The sequence below is a fragment of the Arachis duranensis genome, chromosome 3 (assembly GCF_000817695.3).
Source record: "Arachis duranensis cultivar V14167 chromosome 3, aradu.V14167.gnm2.J7QH, whole genome shotgun sequence".
NCBI classification, from domain to species: Eukaryota; Viridiplantae; Streptophyta; class Magnoliopsida; order Fabales; family Fabaceae; genus Arachis; species Arachis duranensis.
The window spans coordinates 120,483,456-120,500,475 of NC_029774.3; the positions used below are offsets into that span (position 1 = coordinate 120,483,456).

The following is a 17,020-nucleotide window of genomic DNA, read 5'->3' on the forward strand; positions in this document are numbered from 1 at the left end:
GATAATCAACCACCAAAGTATTCATCCAAAAAAGATCAAAACAAAGGAAATTCCATAGTTAAGGAACCAAAACATAGCAACACACAGAGGGTACCAAAGTTTTTCCGTGCTAAACATAACAATGTTCTTAAATCCTAAGACCCAACCTCCAAAAAGTTAACACCCTTAACCAAGCTTAATACCAGAACCCAATGTTAATAAATTTAACTAGTCTTGAACTTCATATAATGGAACGCACAAGCGCAATCATTTGCGAATCTGACAAGCCCCAGAAATGTGCATACACATTAGGACTCTCGGCAAACTTCAGAATCGCCCTCACCACATCGTCATCACCGAATCCAAGTTGTGTGAGCTTCTCGCCAACCTTCCACTTCTCGTTCACACCAACAATGGCATCAGCTATCAGCTGGGCATTCTTTCGCTGGTCAGTCGATGATTGCTGAATCTGATCGGCCATCCTCTCGAGTAAGTCAACTTGTTTTCTCTTCCTCCCACATAGCCTTGTGCTTCCCGCGGTCGCACCGGCCTCAGAATGTGATGCTTGTCCTTGCATTGCTGAAACTCCCTCTTGGTCTGGAGGTGGAGACATCTCAGACTGATCAAATCCAGCAGCAGTGTCGTCTGTCTCCTCGTTAACCTGTTCCTCCGCATCGAAGCCACTAACGGCCCCGGCTCCCGTGGCTCTATCCCTGCCAAATATACCTTCCAGCCGGTGAAATAAAGGAAATGGCTTGCCAGGAGTGTAGAACTTGGTCGGATGTGCCTGCAAAACATGTACAACGGAATCAGTAATGTTCAGAAAATAACACAATTCCAGATAATCAAACTCGTCAAACAATACATGCGTAGTAATAACGAATCCGAATTAGTGGTGATTTGGGGTTCAATACATGAGTAGTTAGAATAAAAAAATCTGAATTAGTGGTCATTAGTGGTCTCTGCTTCATAACCTATTTAGAGACTACGATGTTAGAATAAAAAATCATAATCATGTCTTGCTGTTCTGCTATCTGATTAATTCTTTTGTAGTCAATGCTATTGCTGAAGAAGCATTTTTTAAAAGAAAAAGAAAAAAAAATCTAGATTGTAATGCTCTTAAGTTCACTGGTAACTAGGATCCTATCATGTCAAATTTCAATTCAAATAGCGAAATGCTAAAACAGAGCAATCCTAAAGGTGAAAAATTTCACCCAAATAATCATGATTGATTAAATTATAACCCAATTACTCAAACAGATTTATCAAGTAGCACAAAATGGCAACCACCCAATGGAATTCCTCAAACACACGCACCTTCAACCAAGCATCAAGGACGTCTTTGCTGTCAACCTCTACACATTCTTTCTCGTTGTTCCATCCGAATCCGCTACAAGCAAGCATATCAGCGGCGTACTGGTACTTCTCCTTGAGCCGCTTGTGCTTATTCTTGCAATGCTTCGTGGTCAGTGTACAACCAGGGAAAGCCTCCAACATCTTCAAAGCCAGCTTCTCGAATGTTCCCGGTTTAAACTGCCCACAGTCAGCCCTCTGACCGTCAACGACAAACTCCTCCATGGAGCCAACAAAGGCCAGTGTCTCTTCATCACTCCACATTCGCTTGTTCTCCATTTCTTGCTAGCAACATTAAGATAATAAAAACCCTACATTAATGACGTAAGTTACAATAACATTAATTAGCCAATGTAATAAAGTAGGTCATCAAAAATTACGAATGGAGTAGCAAAGAATTACACTACAAACAAAATTAGTAAAGCTGGTCTTTACCGTAAGAGATGAAATAAGGAAAAAATAGTCAAGTAGTTCAATTATTAAAACACTGGTCGTTGCCACGACAAATGGAAATAAAACAGCAAACAATATCACAAATACGCAGTAGCCGAAAATTAAATGATGTGCTGTTACAATGTCTCGACACTCTACTATTCATACAAATTAACTTGCCGCCATTACAACATCCCTAAACCACACAACACTACTCTGTACGACTTGCACGCCACTCTTCATACATCTCATTTGCTATGTTGTCACGCCAGTGACTCCACTCGTTCGTGTTTTCGACCACCTCGATCAATCCATGTTGTTCCTCGTCTCCATCGGGCGTAAATTCATCCAATATGCTACCTTCCTCCTCCGGATCCATCTCCATACTCTTTCTAATGAAATTTTGCAGCAAACAACAGGCAATAATTATCTGAAATTGTGTCTTTACGGGATAAAAGCTAGGGCTCCTTAAGATGGACCACCTCTTCTTCAGCAAACCAAAGCATCGCTCAATGATATTCCTTGCAGAAGAGTGTACCCGGTTAAAATATTCTTGGTAGTTGCCCGGTGCACGTGCTCCTTGGGCCCACTCTCTTACATGATATCGAGTCCCTTTATACGGTGCAAGAAACCCCGGACCATTTGTGTAGCCGGCATCAACTAAATAGTAATTATCTATGCACAAATAGCGCAAACAACGTAAGATGATGGCTATCATGAACTCAATCTAGTTGTATATACTTAACTTTAGAGATGGCAGAATTACCGTGGGGTATCTTAAGACTATTACGATGAGTTATTGCATCTCGAAGTACCCGTGAATCAGATGACGAACCCTCCCATCCACTGAGTACGTAGACAAAACCCATCTCCCGGTTACACACTCCTAAGACATTCATGCAGATTTTACCCTTTCTTGTGCGGTACCTTGCCTTCTCAGACTCGGGGACTGTCACCTCTATATAAGTGCCATCTAATGCTCCCAAGCAACCCTACCATCCATAGAAAGCTATGATATTCAGATAGAGAATCCATCAGATAAACATGAATCATAGAGAACATCGAATAAGCTCTACCTTAAACCTTCGCCATATGGGGTCAACACAGTCCTCGGCAACTGGTGTAGCCTTCGCGAACAACATCCCTTGAATCCGTATTACAGCCTTCAAAACTTTATTAAAATACTTACTAACTGTCTCGCCGGACCTACAAAATCTAACCTGTAGACTACGATTTTTTCTTGTGATGCGCTAAGATAATTAAGAAGGTCGCAACCTGCTCCGGCAGGCTTACATGACCATCCTCTGTAAGTCCGCCCTGAACTTGGAGCAACTCACACAAGTTAGCAAAGGCATTTGTGTTCATTCTCAACTCCCAGATACAATTCCTATCACCCTCACCAACAATATGCTCTAAAGCCTCACGTCTAATTCTACTATTCATTCTTCCGCCTAACGATAGTTGGCTACTAGTTCTATCCCTAAAGTAAACAAACAGCGTAAGCACAAAGAACAACATTCTTTCTTCATGGTTGGATCTCATCTCTTCATAAAAAGATACGCATCGCTTAATAATTTCTGACCGCTCCATTTCTTCCTAGCAAAATCGTTACAAAAAAAACATAAACTTTCCAAAGAACTCTTACACAACTTCAGAATTTTCATTACAATTTATTTATTAATAACATTATTTCATCCAAACAAATGCTTACCATATATTTTTATTAACTTAAAAAATATGAAACACACAAAACTTTAAAGGGAGTATGGAGTTTGGACTTTGGCATTTTTATGAAAACCAAGGTTAACAACAAAGCAGTGTAAGTCTCTAAATTAGGTTAACTCCCTTCTCCCTTTACCTTATGCTTATCCTTATACTTAGCTGTGACAAAAGAAAATTTTATTTTGACATTTTCAAAAGTAAGGTTATCATTTAACAATGAGTCAAAGAGTAATTAAAGATGTGGTTATTTGATTTCCGGTAGCAAAGTATAACAAGACAAGAATGTTAACAGAAATATGCAAGCGTGCAATCCCTTTGCGGATTCAGAAACAAGGGCATCATCTAAATCTGTATGTATCAATTACAAAACCTAAGCTCAAGCTTAGTAACATTGTCAATTCAACAATTAATTTCATTTCGTACCAAACTACAAACATAGTATCAGATTCAGAAAAAATAAACACATTATAAACATAGACACAACTACAAACATTGTATCAGATTCAGTTACATCAACTGTCACAAACTATGAATACCTTAATTACAACATAAAAAATGGATTCTGTTTGTCATATAGAACTGTAACAAATTAACAAAGTAGACTGTCTTTCAGCTGCATTCATGAATTAAATAAATAATCAACAAATGAATAAATTCGAATAGACCATGCAATTTGTCGTGGTTAACCTTCTACACATCTTGTTTGAATGTATAATCTTCTATGTTCAATTCTTAATCTGCTTTTTTCAGTACCCCTTAACAGTAACTAAAGCATACATTCCACTTCAACTTTCTTCTCCCACTTCCCAAACCCAGTAAACCAAAAACAGAGCATAATCCACAAAATAAATTACACCCAAACCTCTTCATACAAACTGCATCCCACACCAAATGAAGTAACAAGAACCCAGATCACAGACAGGGAGCTTTACTAACCTGGATAATGGAAACTGTGCTCGCAACAACTCTCAGATGGCCTCCACACCGACACGGCAGGTTCTCTCTTGTAGCTTCGTCGGACCACAAAATCTGTGAGCAAGCGAGAAGATGTCAGAAATGGAGGCCTCGAAAGGGGAGGTTGGAAGTGCCAATCGCTTACCTTCAACTGGTTAGGCCGGCGAGCTGGACGGACCTTTGGCTATGGACGCCGAGCAGGACCTCTTTCAAGCAACAAGGAGAAGATGTATCGAGGGGCTGTTATAAACTCAAGCCCTAATTTCAGATTGGGAAAGGATAATGTTGGAATTAGATAATTACATTAGGGGTATTTTAGTGATAAAATAATTAGTTGAAGTTCTGTCTCTGTCCCAATCTCTAGTGTCCCCAATTTTTTGAAGCACTGAAATACTCAAATTATTAAGACAGAGACACAATTTTTAGTGCTAGTCTCTACCTCAACAAACACAATACTGAGACCCTGTCCTCCAGTATCAGTTCTAGTCTCTGCAAACAAACACTACCTTAGTGAACTGAGCTTTATGTTATTTCCTTGCTTTCTTTAGTACTCAGTTCACTAAGTGAACTGAGCTTTGTATCTTGCCTTCTCCTTTTATTCCTTGTGAAGCTCAGCTCATTTTCCCAACTTAGCCTTCCTTCTTCCTCAATGTTGCCACACTTTTTCTTCCCTTGGGAACGCTTTTTGCTTCCTTTGGAACGTCCTTTATGCCACGCTTTTCTTCTTTTCTTCTTTCTTCACCTACAAGTAATCAAATCAACCAATCAAAGTATCCCCAAATTCACAAGGTTTATAAATCAATTAATTATCAATTAAATTTAGCTTAAACCTCATGATTTTGTATCAATTAAAGGGTGGTTGATTGATTCAAAGGAACCATGCAATTCCACTCCAAATTACTAACTTATAATGCAAGAAAGTGCATAAAAACTAGTGAAACAAGTGAAATTAGCTTGAAAAATAGGTATATGATGACTTGTCATCAGAAAGGCCTTCCTTTAGCCTTGGCATAAGTCCACCAGCATCTCAACTAACTCAGCCCTCTCAAAAGAGTGTTTCAGAGCTTGAAATCCTGGCAGAGGCGGTGGTAGATGTTGGAGTGACAGCAGCAATAAAATTTGCTAAAGCAACATCTTCCGAGCCAAACTTACCGACTGCTGAAGTTTTCAAAACTCCAAAAAAAAAAGATAAAAATCTCGAAGGAGTTGATCGAAAAGTGTTATCATTGGATGACACATGTGAAAAAGACAAAGGACAGTAGCAACGAATATGAACCAATATTTGTCTTGAAATATGAGGCGCTTTATGAGGGGTTAAGAGAATATTTCATGTCTCTAATGCCCAAAGAACAAGTGCATGCTTCGGTAAATTCTTTTCCAATTGCGTTAACAATAATAATTTTTCTAAACATTGTTATATAGTATATCTCATAACTTTTCTTTGTGTAGGTTGTCAGTATACATAGCATGATTCTCAACGAAATAAAAGTTCGGCGGTATCAGGAACAAATATAAATTGTGCCACTGGATATTGTGGTAAGCTAAATTTTTATTCACTGCTGATTCTTCTTCAGTTCGGTCAGAATGTTAATATTGGTTCACCTGATACTTATGTGTTCTATTGAGTTCTTTTGCATTAAGAAAACGTTTCTCTCGATAATTGAATGTTTTTCATGTTTTATTCAGCATATGAATTGTGTTCAGTTTGGTAGAAATGTGATTTAACTGATGTTCATTTTGCAGAATTTTATGTTGGGAACACATGGCGTGGAGTACACTGATTAGAGGATAAACAAGGCCTACAGGTTTGATATTAAGTAGAATGCCCACTACTGCCAGTTTCTTGACAAAAGGAAACTTGCATCGCATCCATTTGTAAGTTGTAATTTCTAAAAATTCTTTGATAATTCTATTGTTTGCTATTGTTTCGACTGAAATATTCTATAATTTTTCGAAACTTCAGCTATTTGCCCAATTTGCAATGGAGGGCATTGGTGGTTGTGGATTGCTAATGTAAACAAAAAGAAATTCTATGTCCTTGATCCTATCAATAAGCTGCTAAAAAATATACCTGAATCTAGAAAGCAACTGAACAAATTTGTTGTAAGTTATTTTCTTGTAAATTATTCAAATTATTCTGTACATGAGAAGAGTTTGGTTCACTGTTGTTGGTTCTGTTTATTTTTTTTGTCTCTTTCAGGGTTTAATAATTTTCCAGATGAGGGTGTACGCTGGGGCGGAACCCTTAATGGAGGATGGACTGGGAGAGGAAGCAGAGTATATCCAATTGAATGGTCAACATACAAAGTAAGAATCTTTCTCTGCTATAGTGCTATTTTTAATGTGTTTTATTTTGTATACTATTGATAGTATTATACTCAATTCTTGATTAGCTATAATTGTGGAATATACGTTATGAAATGGCTTGAAACAATAGATCCACAAAAAATCAAAAGCGGGAAGAGATATAAATATAAAGTTTGGACATAAGTAAGTACTTTCTAAATTAATAGACTTCTTTCTTTTCTTATTTCATTTAGTTAAGTTGATAGTGTAACAAGAGCTTTGAAGTTGGTTGTTACTCTTTTTAATAGTTCTTTTTCATGCAGAAATATTATTCTTGTTGATTGAAATTTGATCACCATTTATTCATCACATAAACAATTTTCAGTTCGGAGGGTCTTATAATTTTGATTCACCAAGTAAATGTTTTTCGGTTCGGTGGACTCATTTTAATTTGTTCAGGGTTTAGGGTTACTGTGATTGCATTTTTACAGTATAACTAGGACTTTGAATGAAATTTGTTATTATTTAATGTGATTTTGATTTACTTGATATTTAGTGTGTTCAGGGTTCAGGGTTATTGTGATTGCATTTTTACAGTACGATTAAGGCTTTGAATGATATTGTTCTTATTTCATTGGGTTCATTTCTTTTGTAACTAATTCATTTCAATTGAAATGTAGAAAGACATTGATGAGTTCAGATACCAATATGGTCCAAATCTTCTGTTTTATGAAATGAACAAAATCAGAGACAAAGTGATTTAGGAATCTGAAGCAATAAGACTCACCAAGCCATCTGCTTTCCTCTCTAGCCCTTATTGTAAATACACATATGAGAATTTAGATAGCAAATAGCATATAGTAGTTGTAATTAACAATATTTTGTTTAACTTGTTTAAAAAGTAAAAAAAAAATGCTTACTTCAAATGTATATATGTCAATGAATGTATCAAACAATGCATATAGTAGTTGTATATATTTTGTTTAACTTGTTAAAAAAGCAAACAATGCTTCTTTCAAATGTATATATGTCAATGTTAATATATATATCTATTCTTAATATCAATGTATGTATCAAATGTTAATATTTATATTTGATTCAAGATGGATTACTAATCTGAGATGTTAACTTATATATCTGTTGGAACTGTCTGGCTGCTGTTTTATTCCAGGTTCTCAGTGATTGCAATCACTGTATTTACCAATACATTACAAACTCCAAAAGAACACAGTGAACTGAAATTAATACACTGGGCAAACCGAAAGGTAGAAACACATTGAAACCCTAAACCCTGAACTCTACACCCGAAACCCTAAACCCTAAACACTAAAACCAGAACCCTGAATATTGAACCATGAACCCATAAACCCTGACTCACTAAAACCCTAAAACTATAACCTAAACCCTAAACCCTAAACCATGAACCCTAACCCTGAACTCTGAACTCTAAACCTTAAATCCTAATCCCTAAACCCTAAACCCTAAACCCTGAACCCTACCGTAAACCCTAAACCCCCAAAACCCTGAACCCTAAACCATAGACCCCTAAACCCTAAACCCTAAATCCTAAACCCTAAACCCTCAACCATGAACACGGTGAACCAAAATTAATACACGGGGCAAACCGAAAGTTTGAAACACACTGAACCCCTGAACACTGAACCCTGAACCCATAAACCCTAAATCCCTAAAACCCTAAAACCATAACCCTAAACCCTAAAACCCTGAACCCTGAACCCTAACCTTGAACCCTAAACTCTAAACCCTGAACTCTGAACTCTGAACCCTGAACCAAAAAAAAAAACAAGTTCTAATTATTCAACTTAGAAATTAATACACTAGACGAATCAAAAAATTGCATATATCAATATAGAATTTCACAAAAAAAAAAGTGACTATTCATTAAAGACTATCAACATTCAGAAATTAATCCTGCTATAACCATGGTGAACTGAAATTTGCTCATAGGAGAACAAAAGTTTACATTAATAAAAACTAAAACTTGTACAATCCTCTCTTGGATAATTCATATCTAGTGTATTGTAAAGAGTGGAGCTTGACTGAATCGATGATTTGAAGTCTAAAAGGTTCAACTACAAAAGACATAATTCTATATTAGCAAAATGAACAATTGAATTTTTAACTAATCAAAAGCAAGTCAATTTTACCTCGCTTGGAGCTGTCTTTTTCGTTTTCTTCATGGCATTTGAGATCTTTTTCTCCAGGTTTGATCCAAGTCTGTTCTTGGGCCGACCTCTTGTTTTGACACGTGGTGGGCTCTGAAGGTCATTCACATTGCTTAATGTCGCTTCTTCGTGAGTTAACAAACTTTTTCCTTTGCTTCTCCCTTGATATTCTTCCATCTCCGCCATGACCTTGTCAATTGCTCGGTGCAAAATTCTGGTCAACTTTTCAGACTCAGATGTAATTTCACATATATTGTGTGACTGAAACACCAATTCGTCAAATCTCTTAGTTCTTGGCTCCAGTAGAGGTTCATCTTGGCTGCTCTTAATGTGTGTATGCCTCCTCTTTATGTTCTTGCTCCAACGTTCCAATATGTATTTCGGTTCCACGTTATCCACTCGCTCAAAGCTTGGGACACTTAGGTAATGGCGGCACAATATACCCCTAGACTCAAACAGCAAGCAATGGCACTTTACATCTCGTGATATTGTGTCGTAGGTGACGAAAAACTTATTGAATGTGGAGTTGGAAACCTGCTCTATTACTTCATATGTTGTGAAACCTAAGGTGGAATGCATTGATCTTGTGATACAGTTCACTTTACCTCTGAATTGAGCTTGAACTTCTCATGGGTATATACATGCTGAAAATGTGCCTCTATTGCTGATTTTGTTGCACATTGTATCACGGTGTGAAAATTTGCAGCATCGAATTCTCTCTCTCTGCTTGCTCTCTTCTTGCTAGGAAATTGTCGTATTGCTTCACGAATTGTCTCAATGAGTTATTCCGTGTGATGAACTTGTTAAAAAATAAATGCATACTCTCGCTCCTTTGCGTGCTTCTCATCCCGGCCCAAAAGTGGTGATCCAAGTAAATTGGAATTCATATATGGCGATCCTCGTACAACTTTGCAAACCAAACCGAAACTATAAGGTCTAGTGAACCGAAAATAGTCTATGCTTTGGGTAAAAAAGATATGTGCATAAAAATTATTCGAATTGAAATCTCAATTACCTGAAAGCCACTTGTTGCCTCCGAGGCCATACTTTGTAAGGAAATCGTTCTAGTTTCTGTCAAATGCGTCTTTTGTGTACGAGTTCCAAACAACATGGCTCATCTCTTGTTCAATATCGATGTGCCCCTTGTAGCCATTTAATTTGCTTAGAAACTTCTTCATAATGTGCCAGATGCACCAGCGGTGAATTGTTGTTGGCATGCACAGCTCAATTGCCCTTTGAATCGATGCGCATTGATCGGTAAGAATACCTTTTGGTGCCTTCCCTCCCATGCAACGTAACCAATACTCAAATAGCTATTTGAATGATTGGATGTCCTCATTTTTCATCAGCGCACATCCAAGAAGTGTCGACTGGCCGTGGTAATTCACGCCAACAAAAGAAGCTAAAACCAAATTGTACCTGCATAAATAACAACCACAAGGTGGTGAACTGAAATATATACACTCACTGAACATCCAAAATATGTTTGAAAGAACCGAATACCTGTTTGTGTTTTAGGTGTCAAATAAAACCACGTCTCCAAAATAATCAAATGCAGCCCTACTTCTTGCATCAGCCCAGAATGCATTTTTAATGCATTGATCGCCTTCAAGGTTGAGCTCAAAGAAGAAATTTTAGTTCTTCTCTTTCATTCTAACTAGGTACTTCCCAAATTCTTTGGCATTGTCTTCTTCGAAAATATTCCGTACTTTCCTTGTGATGTAATTCCTTACATCTTTTTCTATAAAACCTAGTTTGCGATGACTGCCAGCTGCTGCCACAAATGATTGGTAAGTTTTGCTCGGTTTGATTCCGGCTTTCTCGTGGGTTTCGATGGTTTGACGCACGAACATGCTAAGCTCCCTGTGTTGTTTGAGCATCTCAGCCTGGTCTAGACACAAGGATGTGAGTGATTCAAAACAACTTTGGAAATTGTCCAAAGACCAACATCTTTCATTATGTGTACGTAAATTCTGGCCGGACAATTTAACCCAGCTAAAGGGTTTGTCTTCAAAGTTAGAGATATCTTTTATTTCCACCTCCCCTCTCTAGAGCATACAATTAGTTGATTCTTAATCTTGTCTCCGTCCCGAGTCGTGTTCCTTATTTTGGTAGAAAAATCGACAAGTTTGGAATAATATTTGTAGAACTTTCTAGCTTCTTCTAATGTCTTGAAAATCATTCCCACCTTTAGGACAAATTTTTCATCCACAATACAGCCGGTCTCCATGGTGAACCGAAATCTTAATTATGGTGAACCGAAATCTTAATTACGGTGAAACAATTATATAGTGCTTAGGGAACAAAACAGAATATATTCGTCTAAATTTTTTTAGACTCCTTTCTGCTTAACGAATCGAACACATGCACATGGTGAATCAACTCTTTAGTACTTATCGAACCGAAAAGTTACTCACAATTACTCACAGTTACATATTATCAATTCAATTCAATTCAATTCAGATATAGATCACCTCAATCCATTCAATTCACTTCAAATAAAATTAGCAATTTCATTTCATTGAATTAGATTCAAAATTCAATAATCTAAACCTCATCAAATTGATACGTTTTGGAATAATTATCCAAATCGCACTTATTCAACTGATTTGAAGTTGATTCATTCATTGTTTCAATTCAGAAGTGCAGATCGAAGAAGAAAACGAAGAAGAAGATGAACGACAAAGTTAATTACGTTAAAGTCAATCCAAATCCATAATGCAGAGAAGAAAAACGCGAATAAAAGAGAGCAACGGAAGAAGAAGAAGAAGAAGAAGAAGGAGGAGGAGGTTAATGATGAGCGGATAATTTATACGCTTTTTGGCATTGTTTTTAGATAGTTTTTAGTGAGTTTGAACTACTTTTAGGGATGTTTTCATTAGTTTTTATGTTAAATTCACATTTCTGGACTTTACTATGAGTTTGTGTGTTTTTCTGTGATTTCAGGTAAATTCTGGCTGAAATTGAGGGACTTGAGCAAAACTCTGAAGAAGGCTGACAAAAGGACTGCTGATGCTATTGGAATCTGACCTCCCTGCACTCGAAATGGATTTTCTGGAGCTACAGAACTCCAAATGGCGCGCTCTCAACGGCGTTGGAAAGTAGACATCCAGGGCTTTCCAGCAATATATAATAGTTCATACTTTATTCGAAGATTGACGACATAACTTGGCGTTGAACGCCAAGTTCATGCTGCTGTCTGGAGTTAAACGCCAGAAAAACGTCATGATCCGGAGTTGAACGCCCAAAACACGTCATAACTCGGAGTTCAACTCCAAGAGGAGCCTCAGCTCGTGGATTGATCAAGCTCAGCCCAAACATACACCAAGTGGGCCCCGGAAGTGAATTTATGCATCAATTACTTACTCATGTAAACCCTAGGAGCTAGTTTATTATAAATAGAACATTTAACTATTGTATGAGATATCTTTTGATCACTTTAGATCTTAGGATCAGATCTTTGAACGCATAGTTCTTAGACCATGGGGGCTGGCCATTCGGCCATGCCTGAACCTTTTACTTGTGTATTCTTCGTGGTATAAGCTAGATTGATGGCGGCATTTATGAGGATCCGGAAAGTCTCACCTTGTCTGTGGTATTCCGAGTAGGATTCCGGTAATGAATGACTGTGACGTACTTCAAACTTGCAAGTGCTGGGCGTTAGTGACAGACGCAAAAGAATCAAGGGATTCTATTTCAGTAGGCGCGGGAACCAACCAGTGATTAGCCGTGCTGTGACAGAGCGCGTGAGCGTAGTTTTCACTGCGAGGATGGGATGTAGCCATCAACCATGGGTGATGCCTCCAGACGATTAGCCATGCGAGTGACAGCCGCAGAGGATCATTTTCCCGAGAGTATTGAAAGTAGCCACCGCTGATGGTGAACCCCTATACACAGCTTGCCATGAAAAGGAGTAAGAAGGATTGAGTTGAAGCAGTAGGAAAGTAGGCGTCCTTGAGCCATACAGTACCTCCATTCGCTTATCTGAAATTCCTACTATTGATTTACATAAGTATTTCTATCCTTTTTATTTTATAATTTATTTTCTTATTTCTATTTTCGAAACCATAAACCAATTTTAATCTGCCTAACTGAGATTTACAAGGTGACCATAGCTTGCTTCATACCAACAATCTCTGTGGGATCGACCCTTACTCACGTAAGGTTTATTACTTGGACGACCCAGTACACTTGCTGGTTAGTTGAACGGAGTTGTGTCCACTCGTGCCAATTTCAAATTCCATAATTTTACAATAAGTACAACTCAAAGAATAGTGATCAGTTAACGTTGTATGAAAAGGTTTACGTTGAGAAAAGTTTAACAGACAAAATAAGAATTAGGTTATATACGTTATATGAGACGCGTGTACACAAATAAGTGTGTGGGGTGTAATGGGACATAGAGTAAAAGAAACTTAGACAACATTCATGTAATTTTTACATGAATGTAGAGCTTTTCCATTAATATTATCGTTGATTACTTAATGCAGCTATCTAAGTGTATTTTTTGTAATTAAATACAGGAATCTTTCTAGAGATCGTAACTTAGATGCTTAGATTTGATATTGTAGCCAGCCGTAGCGCATACGGCTTCAGAGCACTGAGTTATATCCGCATGTACTTGCTGGTTTATGATTCATGCAACACGAGATTTCCATCAACGGTTAGTTATGATTCATCAAGGGTTGCTACATTAAATTAATCTAATTATGATGACAATGAAGGCTCGTAACGACGTCCTAACATTATTATGGGGATAAAATAGTGGGTTTTTTTTCTCTCTTTCTTTCTTTCTCTTTTTAATAGACGAGATGATTGAGTAGAAGCAATGCTAAGCGGATTAAATTTGGATATGGTTTGCTTAAGCTTCAATGTAATTAAACATGGCATTTAATGGGCAATGTTTATCTCCTTCTTCAACTAATAAGTATAATCATATATGATTGACGATTCTGAGTTTTCTTAAAGTGATTTCTTCCTATTTCTCTTCGGATTATTACAATAATAAATGTATGATAAATTAGTTTCGTAGCACAATTGTCAACGATCGATGTGGTAAATTTTTGTGGGATTTGGTAAAGACTGCTTTGAATGGGGATTCGACTATGAAAAATTTTTTCATGGAGATGGGGATGGGAATGGGGAACAAAATTCACCCGAAGCAGGCGCGGGGATCCGAGCGGGGATTTTCGCCGCATTCCCGTTAATCTCCGAATCGTCACACGTTACCGTGCCATGATAACTCTCATCCAACTTCTCTGCAGCCACCCTCTCGCTGCTCTCCCTTTTGACCGCATCGTCACACCTTACCGTGCCATGATCCTCACTGCGTCGTGCTCTCTATTTGTGGCGTTCCTTTCCGTAACTTTACCGTCATGTCCATTCTCTTCTCTGTTGCCGTGTCTCCCACCTTGTTCACTTCTCTATGCTCGCCATTGCATTCATCCACTGCGTCATTTCGAAAGAAGTCACCATCTTATCGTTTAGATTTTTTTTTGTATAAAATCTTGTTATTTTTGTATAGAATGGATACTTACATCTCTATTCATATAGAAATTAATAATTAGTTAAAATTATCAGATAGATGGGGAATGGAGTCCCCGCAAGAAATGGGGCCTTATGAGGAATGGGGATGGGGAGCAATATTCCCCCACGATAGAGAACGGGGACGGAGACGGGGAGTAAATCTGGGGGTAGAGATGAAGAGCAGAGAATCATCTCCCGCCCCCGTCCTGCCCCATTGACATCCCTACACCACAGAAATTTTTAGGGTATTATATGTTGGAATATAAATACATATTAAAAATAAATTAAATTATATATGTATTTATATATAGATATATTAGTAACTAATTTTAGTAACTGATTTTAATACATACATGACATTTTTTTAACACTAACCCTCCTCTAATGCTGTAATCTAAAATGAGTCTCAACATGTTGGGAGGTTGATAAACTTTTTGTATTGATTTTTGTTTTTTGGTAGTATGTATGGATCTTTTATCTTACTAGTTGTCAAATCAAGCCCACCTATTAAAAGCTTATATGAATTTGGGTAATAGTAATACTATAACGGATAAACTGAGTGTGAGTAGTCTTTAATGGGCTTACTGAATGACGAAAAGAACTGCATTCCATAGATCTGGGCCTTGAATTTTCGCTGATCAGTGGGCTATGCTTTCAACTCAATGAGATCGGATGCATAAATCACAACCAACGTGGAAAAAAAAAAGTGATATGTACATCACATCACCTTCGTGTAAAAACTTTTTATACTAAAAATAATTAATAAAAAATTATTAAAAAAATTAGATTGATATAGTGATTAGCTTACTAATCTACTCAGGGTTCGAATCCTGCCTTATGCATGCAACAATTCATTGGCCAAGGACAAATTCTTAAATAAAACTACTAGTGGGAGATACGGTGAAAATAAAAAATTAAAAAAATATATTTAATATCATAAAAAAATTCAAAAAGATTAACGCAAAATGCTATGGGTGTTTGTGTTTATGTTTTTTGAAATAAAAAATGAAAAGCGTCCTTATAATTAGAAATTATTCCATTTAATTTTGCAAATTATTTCAGTATAACTACTTCTATTTTAAAAAAAGTTTTATGCATAAATTAAATTATGTCTTTATTGTATATATAGCAACATAATTCAGTTATTATTTATTCTAAAAACCTCATAAATATAAATATTTAATTAGTTTTTTTTGTGACTAAATATTTAATTAGTTTAATGTATAATAATTATACTCTTGTTTTATTAAAAGCAACACGAGAAGAGAAACAAAAGAACAGGTTAAGATGGTGGCAAATTTTGCGTCTCCATAAAAAGCTTTTGATTTATTTTATTGAAGGTGAATGCTATAGTGCCTATTTACTAAAAATAGTTAAAAGTTATTATTTTATTTAAAAGATATAAAAATAAATAATTTTTAAAAAATTAAAATTTACTACAAAAAATAAGTTAGGTAACATTTAAGTAAAAATTTATAGGCACCATAGAACCGACCTTTATTGAAATTGGTATCCAACCATACCATCAGTAATATAAATAATTAAGAAATGTATGGACGCCCTAATGCATGCGTTATCCAATTCATCTCAAACCTGACATTTTCTAAGTTGCAAGACTAATTGTCTTTTGGGATTAAAATTGAAAGACTAGATTTCTTTTTGGTGAAATTTCTATATTTATCTTAACTTAAATATAATATTGAGAAATAACTCAATTCAATATATTTTATACCAAACATAATATATAAACTTAATTTAGTATTTGTCTTTCACTTTATGTCTCAAATCTTTATGTGTGAGTCTCAATTTTTTTTTGTTCAAACGCAGCCTAACTGCTCTATCTCACCATTTCCGTGAGAAGCGTCAACCCTTACCCTCCTCTGTTGAATTAATATATCAATCTACAAAGTCAAGTACCTAACAAGTAGTAAGTACCGATAAATTGACTAAGTCTTTGAATATTTGATAGTACTACTAGTAGACATATAAGTAAGACATTTTACATGCAATGCAAGCCTTTTTTTAAATTTTAAAAATCATGGTGACAAAGAGCATAGATAAAGTGCGACAAAATCGGGTGGTGCGCTTTGTAGAACCGTCAATCACGGAGGGTAAAAAACTTTATTTGTCTGCTTTAACAATTTAGGTACTTTAGCTGTTTACCAATTAGCATGCGGGTCCAACCAATTATTGAATAAAATTGATGAAGTTGAAATATTAGATCATGCTACTGATTTCTGCACTGCCTAATTGACAAATGACAACCAGAGAGAGTGGGAAAAGGTATTCATTACATTATTTTTGTATCCCTGAGAAGCAAACATGAGTACATGAACAGAATGATAACAGTCTAACTATGAATTTTGGATGGAAATAAACTTGGTGAGAAAAATGGCACCACAGAAGGAATGGTATTCTCAGTAGTATAGAAGCGAATAAAGGCTAATTTAGCAGTCCTAACATAATCACTAATCACTATCTTTCTTACTTGCCATAGTTGAAACTGTAAGTGTGATACAGAAGGGAAGGTATCACTGTCAAAGTCATGCACCACTATCTTTGGGCTGGTTTTGAAAACAAAG

At 36.5% G+C, this 17,020-nt stretch overlaps 1 protein-coding gene across 1 annotated transcript; it reads right to left on the reverse strand.

Annotated features, from left to right (window-relative positions):
- Positions 1–220: 220 nt before the first annotated feature.
- LOC110279469 (uncharacterized) lies at positions 221–1,611 on the reverse strand. Its single transcript, XM_021139021.2, has 2 exons — positions 1,297–1,611; positions 221–766 (listed from the first exon to the last, which is right to left on the reverse strand). The coding sequence occupies exons 1-2, from the start codon at positions 1,609–1,611 to the stop codon at positions 221–223; spliced, it is 861 nt and encodes a 286-aa protein (XP_020994680.1).
- Positions 1,612–17,020: the final 15,409 nt, after the last annotated feature.

Bases quoted from the DNA above. Each gene is read 5' to 3' on its own strand.
- LOC110279469 (XM_021139021.2), bottom strand. From the start codon at position 1,611: ATGGAGAACAAGCGAATGTGGAGTGATGAAGAGACACTGGCCTTTGTT. The intron at 767-1,296 runs GTGCGTGTGTTT...CATGTTTTGCAG, and splicing joins TCCTTGATGCTTGGTTGAAG to GCACATCCGACCAAGTTCTA.